Source organism: Electrona antarctica (assembly GCF_951216825.1).
Source record: "Electrona antarctica genome assembly, chromosome: 20".
Taxonomy (NCBI): domain Eukaryota; kingdom Metazoa; phylum Chordata; class Actinopteri; order Myctophiformes; family Myctophidae; genus Electrona; species Electrona antarctica.
The window spans coordinates 28,503,504-28,515,313 of NC_136801.1; the positions used below are offsets into that span (position 1 = coordinate 28,503,504).

Here is an 11,810-nt window from a genome sequence, read left to right on the forward strand (position 1 = left end):
TTTCTGTATAGGGTATACCTTTTCTGTCTTCCATTATGCCGTTGTAGCCTATAATGGAATGGATAATGGATCCATTCCAATGTAGGCCATAGGCTATAGTTATTACTTAGTAATTAAGCTAGTCACTCACAACTTCACACGCTCTTGTTAAAACCCACAAACACGTAGGCCTATTAACCACTTTCACTTGTTTATTTGGTAGCCTATAGCCTACCTAACAAATAGGATATCGCGCATTATTTTAATAACGAACCGTTTTATTTTTTATTTTCTGCTACTTTGTGTGACACTGGTATGAACGAAGCATATGGCATTAATTCAAGAAAAAACAACAAAATAACGAGTCGAAATAGCACGGCACATGAGCTGCACAGAGATTGGTGACTGCAACTCGCCACTCAGGGAATCTCCCATATAGGTGTTAGGCTATCATTTGTGAATTGTCATTCCTGTCCCTTAATTGTGTTGATATAACGGTTGCTGTATCCTGTATTTAGTTAGGTTGTTAAAACACCACATGGCAAAAGGAAATGCCTCATGATTTTGACAATAGAAGGCCACTGTGGTATATAGGCTACCTACGCGGAACTACACTTCCCATGAGAACGCGCGGCTTTACGCAACACCGGTCATACCTCACTTCCGAAAGTTGAACTACGGGTTTCTAATGGCAAAATAAGAGTTCGTCCTCGCTCCTCGGCGTTTTCCGATGGGACTATTATCGACTACACTTTTATTCTGAATTTTGTGTGTCACTTTCTCCGAGGTTTCTGGGTGGGTCGTCCCACCACCAGATGATCCATCTGATCAGACAGGGAGGGTGGATCTTCTGGCAAAGCTACTACTGATCGCCACCGGCCGACCGGGGCATCCCTCCCCTCCCATCCGTCCCATCCACATGCACGGTGCGTGCTATAGTTCTTCCCACCCTGCAGTGTCGGGACGATGAGGCTCCGTTGGGTGAGCACCGTGCTGCTGTCCGCGGCCGCTGCTTACTACATCTACCTGCCGCTACCCAGCGCCGTGAGCGAGCCCTGGAAACTCATGCTGCTGGATGCGTTGTTCCGGGGCTTTATGCATGCGGTAAGGATAATTGGCTTTATTATTTATAAATAAACTGGACTTTTAATGTAAAGGTTCATTGTGACAGCGTCACACAGATCACACGCAGGGCAGATTGGTGTTAAATTAGAATTGTAGGCTATGGTGAGTGGAGGAGACTGTTATTACCGCATATAATAATGCATCGACTGAAGTAAACTGAAGTGTCCCATGGGTTCAATGCCCGGCTATATATGTGATGTCCGCATCCCAGGCTAACACACACAAACAAAACAATAAAGAACATTCAATTCAATTAAAATGAGCTTTATTGGCATGGGAAAACATACGTTTACATTGCCAAAGCAAGTGTCAAAATATAATAAAACAGTTGAACATGGGGAAAGTATATATACGGTTGGAGGGAGGGGTACAGCATTGAGTAAACAAAGCTATGTCACATTGCATCGTTAATATACATGTTAGGCCTATGGTGTATAAAGCTTTTTGACACGAATAGCACAGCACCAATCTTTTGCAGTCATTTTGGGACAAATGGCATTTTCCTTCAAAACGATTTAAATATATGCAAAACAAAGCCTCAAATTTAAAATGTGTGTAAAATAGCAGCTCTATTTACATGTAGATTACAGTAGTAGGTCTACTCGATGTACATATACAGGTGAAGCCAGGCCACAAAGTTTATTTTCTGTCACCCTGTTAATTATTACTGTAAACTAGCCTATTTGTCCAGACAAAATTGTTATTGATTAAAGAAAACAACAATGACCTTCTACCTAACTAGATTATGCCTACTAATCAATCACATAGTCTAGTTAATTTTTGCAACGTTGCAACACAACGCTATGTTGTTTTCAGGCTATTGCATAATATTATATCCCTTTCCTTTAGCCTACATCTTTGGTCGTGCCTTTGGCCTTGTAGGCAGATATAGGCCTAGATAAGCAAATAATGTCCATCCAGTATCAGTGCCCTAAACTTCCCTATTCTCTAGGGTCAGGGAAATTACATGTTACATGTTACCTCAAATGGATCAAATATAGAAAGGGTGGCTGAATAGAAGTACCTTGATCCTTGGAAGATAGCTTGATGACAAATTTATATTAAAATACCATATCATTCTAAGGCAAAAGATTGGCTATTCTTTTTACCGGAACAGAGCTATAGTTTCCCAATGGCATGTACAGTAGGAAAAGGGTTATTGAAGCAGTCTTTCTTTCTGTGTTGGACTATGGAGATATCATCTATGTTTGTTTGTTTTTGTTCTGTTTCATTATTGATGTGAAAATGTATTATGGTGTATCTCGACGACACTGCAAATGAGGGCAAACTCGTCTTTCGTGAATAAATAGGCGTTTGAATGAAAAAATTTTGCCACTGCAAAAGCTGGCATTACCTAGATAGACCTGACCAACCGGACTTTCGTTATAGTTTTCTCTCTCTCTCTCTCTCTCTCTCTCTCTCTCTCTCTCTCTCTCTCTCTCTCTCTCTAAAGGACTTCATATTATTGGTCTCAGTCAGTACTAGTTCTTAAACAATAGTGAAAATAGCAGACCTACAAGCTCATGTGTTACTATAGCGACAATTTTATTACAATAAAAAACTAAAACCGAACCTAAAACCCGCTTTAACTCTTTGAGATATTCATGGATTTCTATATAGTTTTTAGACTTCTCTATGGCAGAATGGCGTTTTTGAATGATTTATTGAAAATTCTCTGTTGTGAATGTGTGACAACGAAAGACCTTCAGAGAAAGCTTGACTTGTCTGCTTCCAGGAAAAAAATGAACTGAGTTGATAAAATGTTTAGTTCTTGTGTTGGAAGCCATTTAAAAGAGCCTGCATTTACACTGTTTTCTGTTTCTAGGACAACAAAAAAAGTTATGACCAGTTGAAGTTTTATTTTCTAAAGAACTTTTTTTCTGCTGGGCGTACACACCCATGCCATATCTCATTTTAAAGGGTGAGTTGTCTAGTTCAATTAAAATAAAATAAAAAGTTTCTCACATGTACCACTGTAGATATTTTGCCATCTATAAATAGCATGGTCAGTCATGATCAATCTGACCTATCCAGCTAAAAGTCCCCCTAGCTCTGAAATGGAACATCATATAAACTCAATTCTTTTTTGGGGTAAAATTAGACATTCTAACGCACATTTTGATATATACCATGTTTACATAGTCTTACCAGTACCGTGTCTATTCATGCATGTATCTCAAAAACCTGTTGTGAAAAAACAGTTTGGATAAAAAACACATCCAAGGACATTGTTTTGATATGACTTTGTGCCCATGATATGTATCAAAATATAGACTTGAATGTATACTGTATTATAACAAAAAAATTGGGTTCTTACCATCTACCGTTACAGAGTAAATCACAGTTGAAACTCGCTTAGTCAAACCATAAACCTCAGAATAGTGAACAAAATAGCCATGACAGGTCTAACTCATTGTAAAAGCTTGTCTTTTATTTTTTATGACTACTAACATAATACAATTATAATAAATAATACAGAAAATAAATAGGCCTACATACAAAACAGTTGTCCCCAAACTCCCCAGTGTCCCCAAACCACTGCATTCCAGTTGTTCTTGACGGTGTGTGTGTGTGTGTAGGCTAAATTTAAAAAAAACAACTGAAATGAATGAATGCATCCGGTTCAGTGTCGGAGAACTCCATCGCAGTCTTGACTCTTCGTCTTCATCATCCTCCTCCTCCTCCTCCTCATCTGATGCCAGTTCTAAATATATAAAAATAAACATTTAGCTGTAGTCAGCCCGGCCAATAGCCAGTTGGGGGGGGGGGGGGGGACGTAGGCTATCTGACATCATCGTCATCATCATCATCACACGGAGACACACTAAACAATGTACAGTCATGACTGTATACAATATACAATGAATGCAATTATCATGCAAGCTCAGACGTCAATGAAACGTCATACAGATCTTATATAATACGCTACTGTTAGCTTCACTCCCCGTCCCCCCTCCGATCCTTGTAGCAAGGATCGAAGTAGCCCCATATGTGCCCTCTCCCTACGCTCATTCTGTAGCTCCCTACGCTCATTCTGTAGCTCCGAGATGAGCTACAGAATGAGCGTAGGGAGAGGGCACATATGGGGCTAGGATCGAAGCAACCACGCGTTGCTTCAGTAAACGATGCATGTTTGTTCTCCGTCTTTGTAGACAGTAAATAAAAGGAGCGAACATTACTCTAAAGATCAGATCGCCTATAAGGCACGCTACAATAGAAAATACTTGTACTGCCATGCGTGCATGCCTGCTACGATACATTTGTACTGCACCAACCGATCGACACCAACCCCCCCTCCAGCCATTATCCAGCACCAATGCACCGACCAACACCATTAGCCAGCACCTTTGGTGCTGGCTAATGGCTGGGGGCCATCGTGGTGAGTCATTCTGGCGTCATGATCTGACTAGTAGTAGTAATTATCCAAGCATCTATTTGTAGCGATCATCTTATGATTTCTGATCACTATAGAAGGGCATTTTCTACAATAAGATTACCTCAAAACATTCCGGGTTGATCGTCTTCTTCAATGGTTTCCCGGTATAGCTCATCGGACGACGATGGGGAGACAATGAAAAAAGGAGGGAGGGAGCAGCGAGTCTCGCTGTAAGCACTGGACCAGGGCTACTCCGCCTGGAGAAGGCGACTGGGACGCGTATGGATCAATACTACTACCACAAAACTCGCTCAAATAAATAGTACTGCTTTCAACTTTTTCTGCTAGAAAATCGCTCGGGCGAGACGGCAAAACAGGCAAAACAATGAAGACTCCCTCTGCCCCCACTGTTTACAGGGGTTGGGACCAGCTTCCAATGGCAACACGTACACGTGTGTCACGTGACACGGGTTTTCTGGGTAATGTAGTTGGAATATAAGCTCAGGAATTTAAACAGCGCTTCGGAGCATATTAATATGTTTAGATTCATCAAAAACTGTGAAGACGCCAATTGGCGTCATTGATCATTTACGGAATTCTGATGAAGACGCCAATTGGCGTCTTTCATCTTCTAAGGGTTAAAAACGAACTGACATTGAAAACTTTGAGTCAAAACTAAATAAAAACTAAATAGAAAGATGCAATCCTGCGGAATTTGCGATTTGGTTGCCTATCTCTATAGGAATATTGTTTGAGTTGGGTATGTCACCATATACTGTCCAATCAGATGAGAGCAAAGCGCACAAATGCCTTGTTGGGAAGAGTTCTGAATCGCTGGCCAATCGGAAGGGAGAATAGAGAGTTATTGCACGATTTAAACATTTTTTAAACCATTTAAATGTTTTCAAAGATTTAAGAGATGGGAGTGCAGTAACAATAGTCTGCTTGCAACCGCACTAATTAAAAACCTTGCCAGACACCCCCACACTGTTCTCTTCATGCTTCTGTGTTTGCATTTGATTCTAGCGATTGACCAAGCTAATAACTAAATACTGTAAGTGTATATGGCTGAATGAAGTGGTTTATTTATGTTCTGTAATAATAATCAAAATCTTCAAAGTAACTAGTAACTAATGTCGTCAAACAACTGTAGTGGAGTAAAAAGGACAATATTTAAATCGGAAATAACACTCCAGCAAAATAAAATAAAAAATCCTTGAAGGTGTACTTAAGCACAATACTTGAGTAAATGTACTTAGTTACTTTACACCACTGCAATTACCAAGCAAGGCTAGCTTAGTGTTAAGTTGTAAGTTTAGTGCTTCTGCTAAATGTCTACATTGTAATTTCCATTCATGCATTTACATTGACACATTGACATTGATTGTGTGTGTGTGTATTCCAGGGCGAGCTGGCTCACACGTTGGGAGTGGGCCATCGGGTCCAGGTGATGAACAAGGTGGTGTCCTGGGTGGAGGTGATTGAAGCTCGCTCCTGTGCCTCCGTGCACGTGACCGACACCACCCTGGGGGGCGTGCCCACCCGAGTATTCCAGCCAGTCGGAGGGAAGAAACTGAAACGGGGTGTGGTTTATTTCCACGGTGGGGGATGGGCGCTTCTCAGTGGACGTGAGTATTGTTGCGTATGGTTTTCTATTATGTCAAAAGCTGTCTATGGTTAGTCATGTGTGTTAGTACAGTGTTTCTCAACCTTTTCTGTATCAGGGCCTGCTTGAAAATCTCGAAAGCGTTTGCAGCCCACCCATCTGACCAACTAACACAGCAGCTAAATGACTGTCGTGTGGTCAGATGGGTGGGGCGCGTGCATTTTCAGAGCATGTTTATTCCGGCATGTTTGTTCCGGCTTCGATCAATGGGACCAACTTAGTATACTTTCTTTAGTTCTCATTTAGTGTTATCACAATGAAAACTACACATGTTTTTAAAGAAATATTACCATGACATTTTTCTTATATTAATATTTTTATATGCATGTTAGATTATCAGTGAAGTCTTCACCAAAAAACACTGGTTGCTAAGCGGTGAAATGCGATGCTTGGCACTGGGTAGAGGAGCGTGTCCTTATCATAGAACTGCATGGCAGAAAAGCTCTAGCAACTCAAAAAATGCTTTCTGCGGACATGGCCCCTTGAAGTGCCAAGTGGTTAATCAAACGCATTTAACACATGAGTTCAATAGGGGCTTACCAAAACATCTTGTCTTGATGTTGTCTTAACCCATTTTGGGGGCGGGAACCCCTTTTGGTGTTAGCATTATGTTATGCTTTAGCTATTGAAAAATAGCAGATCTACAAGCTTATAGCGCGCCACCGAGTGGCCTACGAGCTTGTAGGTCTGCTATTTTTGAAAAATCATAGAGACATAGAGACACAGCTTTTTCAGAAAACTGTCAGGATGTAGAAGACATTTTTAGAATCCGATCTCAGGTGAAAATGGGTTAATCAAACGCATGTAACACATGAGTTCAATAGGAATAGGGGCTTACCAAAACATCTTGTCTTGATGTTGTCTTAACACTTTCTCTCTCTTCACAGGAATGCGATCCTATGACATACTGTGCAGGAAGATGGCAGAGGAGCTGGATGCAGTCATCATGTCTGTGGAGTGAGTTTGGATCACACAACCAGATCAGAACATAGACACTTTCACAACACTTGCCTCATATATACATATTACAAGCGGTTCTCAAACTCTTTTGGAACAGTGGTATGTGTGCATTTTGAGAGCATGATCAATCGATTGTGTTCTTTCTTTGATCATTGAAATTAACGTAGTATACTTTTAAGTTATTATTAATCAGTATCACAATGAGAACTTAAGCTTTTAAATTGTAACGGAAGTTGCCCCGAACGGCCAAGGCTCCAAGAACAGTCAGAAATGGTAGTTAAGTAAGGGATAATATCTGGCTAGGTGGTCATTATCGGGAGATAATTCACAGACAGGGAGTTTAACCAGTATCAGTGCCCTAAAAACAGGATGAACCTTGATCACACAAGGCCCTGTAGCTCTCCCTCAGGGATGTTATCTGTGTCAAAGCCCACATCCAACTAACTTGTCTGTCCTTGCAGCCTCCCTTAAATAGGAGTGGATCCTACCACAGGACACAGAATCAATTAACAACATTTCTTCTCAATAAATACTTCCATAAATAACACCTTGAATAAAAGTAACCTAAACATTCTCAATACTGCGTTACAATTGAACAAGTATAAATCAGCATGTAAACTCAATGACAATAATAAGACAGAATAAGAAACACCCCTCTCCATAGCACTTAGCCCCTTCCTCATCAAGGGAAATGCCACCAGCGATGCAGGAGAGACAATTGGTCGTTTAAATTCCAACACCCAATTTTAAAATAATCCTTGCATGTTATAGAAAGCAGTTTCATGTGTTGCCCCGTGACAGTAACTGATAACTATAAAAATAAAGGAAGGATCGAAGACCAATTGATGGAAATACAATCCATACCTATATGAATAATTTAATAGTTTTAAAGGACTGTAAATAAATACCTTCAATAGCCCAGCAGGGAGACCCAAATATAGTGCTGTCTTTACCTTAGAAATGAGTTAGTAGCCCTTTAAATCTTAAATGACAGTCACTGTACCATAAAAAACAGAAAGACCTTAAAAAAGAATTTGGAGGCAGATTAAATTAATTTCTGGGAGGAGTTTCAGGTTTTAACAATAATTCTTAGTAGATATAAAGTCAATTTACAGAGAAATGTAATGGAATTCAGCTAGTAATTACATCATATATAATTTAGAGTAAATAGTCCAATTGTCCGAGTGCTGAATCTTCTTCTTCACAGTATTGTTCAGCTTTGTTGATATAAAGTTCATTGGCTGGAGATGATTCATGTCCGCAATGTCAGATGACAAGACCAGGGTTGGCGGTCTCTCATTAGTCCAACGCATTGATGATGAGGATGCGTAGCGACGTAGAGTTCATCTTCCTTGGTTCAGTCATTGATGGCCATAGACCGGGAAAGCACAGAGGCTGGCGTTGCTATGGCAACCTGAAGATAACATTCTTTCCCTGCACTGGAGTTACTGGGCCAAGGTCAAACTAGACTGATAACACGGCAGCTGCATGTTGAATTAAAATCAGCGCCTACAGTATCATAACTTAATGACTGAGAAGAGACAGTATGGCGACTGAACAAGATATTAAATGGGACAGATGAAAACATATTTTGGCCATAAACATGGATGACCTAGAGGAACAACGCTGTGTAAACAGGCAGTAGACTATAAGGGTAAAATGATAAAAAGGGGCAAGATGACCAAATATGAATGACACGGCCTGGGCCAAAGTTCAGGAGGATATGGGACATTGACCACTGGGCATTTGTTTGTAAACAGATAAGACATAATTTATCTAACAGTAACATAAATTGTATTATGTTAATGTTATTATCAATAAAATGTCAGAGTTTTTCCAATTATTTCTTGCAATATCCTCACGGCCCAAACTAGCCTCGCATAGCGACACTAATATCACTGCGTGGATATTAGTCTCGTCCCTCAGTGTTCGATTTCTTTCTGCAATGTCCCGCCCCATATTTGCATACTGGGCCCTGGTGTGTTATAGCCTGGTTCCAGACGAATCTGGTTGGCTCGAGTCGTCACCACTTCGGGCGTGAAGAGGGGCCAGACTTAATCTTGCAGATGAAGGCTGGTTACGCAAGGCTAGGCCCAAACCATGGTGCCATCCTATAAGCAAGAGATAATTCACGGCGCGCTGGTCGTGGTTGAGAAATAACCCCCAACAGGATGATTATGATCCTGAGGGGGCATTGTGAGCTCGTAGATCTGCTATTTAAAATTACCTCATTTAAATGAACCTGATTCTGATGTTAACCGTGTTTTCTGTGTCTGTGTGTCTTTTTTTGCCACAGTTATCGTCTGGCTCCAGACGCAGTGTTCCCAGAACAGTACTATGACGCCATGGCAGCTTCGCGGGCCTTCCTCTCTGAGCCGGTTCGGCAGCGCTACGGCATGGACCCGGAGCGCATGTGTGTGTCCGGGGACAGCGCAGGGGGAAACCTGGCGGCGGCTGTAGCCCAAGAGGTATGCCTGAATCACGGGGGGTTTGACTCATTTACACTCATTCACCACAGATGAACCACAAGAGAGGCTGGGTTCAATCAGTAATTTGTGACTAATTGGCAATTAGTGCACCAGTCCACAGGGTTTTCATTAAATCAGCAAGTGTAGCGTTTTGTTGTTCGAAACGTTTTTGGGATGAAAACCTGTGTACATCTGGCATGTAATTGAAGATCTGACTAGTAAGCCTTAATCTGCCTTACATTATAATTGCCCTCTACAACTAAAATTAAACAATAAAAACACCTTAAATATATGTATTTTAGAAATAGTTCATATTTTACTCAAAGGGGGTGGAGGGTGGGGGGCAAGAGAATTGTTTGATTGATGTTTATGGTTATTAAAGGATCCCCATTCGAGACACATGAAAGAGCCTATAGCCTACCTGGGGTCCTGAGCAAAGCAGATACAAATACAAAATAAAGATCCTCTGAAACTATCCCATCTGACGACTTAACACAGCCGATGGGCGTGCTGTGAACGCTTTCATGACTTTCAAGTGGGCCCTGATCCAGAAAAGGTTGGGAACCACTGCAAGTAAGTTGAGTAGAGTTGATTTGATCATTTCTGTGCTCTGTCTCCTCAGCTGGGTTCTGATGACAGTATGACAGTGAAGTTCAAGGCCCAGGCGCTGATCTATCCTGTCCTCCAGGCTTTGGACTTCCACACTCCATCCTACCAGCAGAACCAGGACGTACCCATCCTCTACAGGCTTCAAATGGCCCGCTTTTGGCTCCAGTACTTGGGCGCCGACCCATCGTTGGAGCCCGTCTTCCTAGCCAACAACCACAGCTCTCTGGACCAGCCGGCCTTCACCGCCGAAATGCGCTCCAAACTGGACTGGACCGCCTTGCTACCGGCCGAGCGCAAAAAGCATTTCCAACCGGTGGTCAAGGCCACGGGGTCGCCGGTTACGCAGGTTGCGCCGATGATGCCCGCGCTGACGGATGTGCGGGCCGCGCCGCTCTTAGCGGAGCAGGGTGTTCTGGGTAGGACGCCGCGGGCGTACGTCATGACGTGCGAGTTCGACGTGCTGAGAGACGACGGGCTGATGTACGCCGGGCGCCTGCGGGAGGCCGGTGTGGCGGTGACCTCCGACCACTATGAGGACGGCTTCCACGGCTGCATGGTGTTCTCGTCACTGCCCATGTGGTCGCGTGTCGGACAGAGGAGCATGGAGAACTACATCCGCTGGCTGGATCAGAACCTTTAGATTCAGTGGTCAAATGTTTTAATTATACAACTCCCATTTTTACGCTCTCAGAGTAACAGACCTGTTGATGGATCTCTTTGGAACCACCCCTCAGCAAACCCTGAGCTTCCCTGGATCCCACTTTGAGAAGCACTGCTTTAGATGAGCCCAAAAGCAGGATGAAGAGAATACTTTCTTAACCACTGGGGTCTGGGTAGGCGCCCTGAACTGAAGCGCCTACAACAGATGTTCTTCAAGTTATCTGACATGGACAGAAACACACCTGAACAGAGGAATAGTGATTTTTTTAATATATTTGCGTATATTGGTGACTTTGTGTTAAATGTTACATTTTGCATCCTACTGCGAAAAACATTTAAGAACATTTGAGCTGCTGAGTGCCAGTTAAATGGCTAAATCTAAATACAAATGTAAATCTACGCAGTTGTAGCTAAAAATGTCCAAAAATCTATTCAGTCATTCTACCACGTAGTAGAATATTTAGAAAATATCTATGTATATACAAAAAATTCAGTCAATGGATTAGGGGGAAACATAAAGATAACATATTTTATTGTTCAATTAATATAATAAGGGGTCTAGGGTGTTCTATGTTGTCATGGACACATTAATTCATGCCCAGCGGTCCCAGAATGAAAATATTTCCAGTTTCACAGCAGAACTAAACGTAACGGACCTCAATTAGCTGCATCAAGGTTTTACTGTGAGTTGGTGGCACACACACATTCAATGCAACCTAGGACTATAGGGCGGCAACAGAGGCGAACTAATCGATTTAATCGATCAAGAAGAAATATTTAATTGAATAAAATAATCTTGGCACGATATCGTTGTGCAACAAAAATAAATAAATAATGTTTGTGGGTAATCGATTTGTTGTAAAATATATATATATATATATATATATATACTGTATATATATATATATATATATATATATATATATATATAAATGCTTCCCGATTGTTATATTAATTGAAAAATGTA

General features: G+C 41.6%; 1 protein-coding gene across 1 annotated transcript; it reads left to right on the forward strand.

Annotated features, from left to right (window-relative positions):
* The first annotated feature begins 832 nt into the window (after positions 1 to 832).
* On the forward strand, positions 833 to 11,596 carry LOC306913072 (neutral cholesterol ester hydrolase 1-like). Its single transcript, XM_079489593.1, has 5 exons — positions 833 to 1,083; positions 5,886 to 6,108; positions 7,034 to 7,103; positions 9,403 to 9,574; positions 10,197 to 11,596. Exons 1-5 carry the CDS (start codon positions 946 to 948, stop codon positions 10,821 to 10,823), a joined length of 1,230 nt encoding a protein of 409 aa, XP_079345719.1. The 5' UTR covers positions 833 to 945; the 3' UTR covers positions 10,824 to 11,596.
* The last annotated feature ends 214 nt before the right edge of the window (positions 11,597 to 11,810 follow it).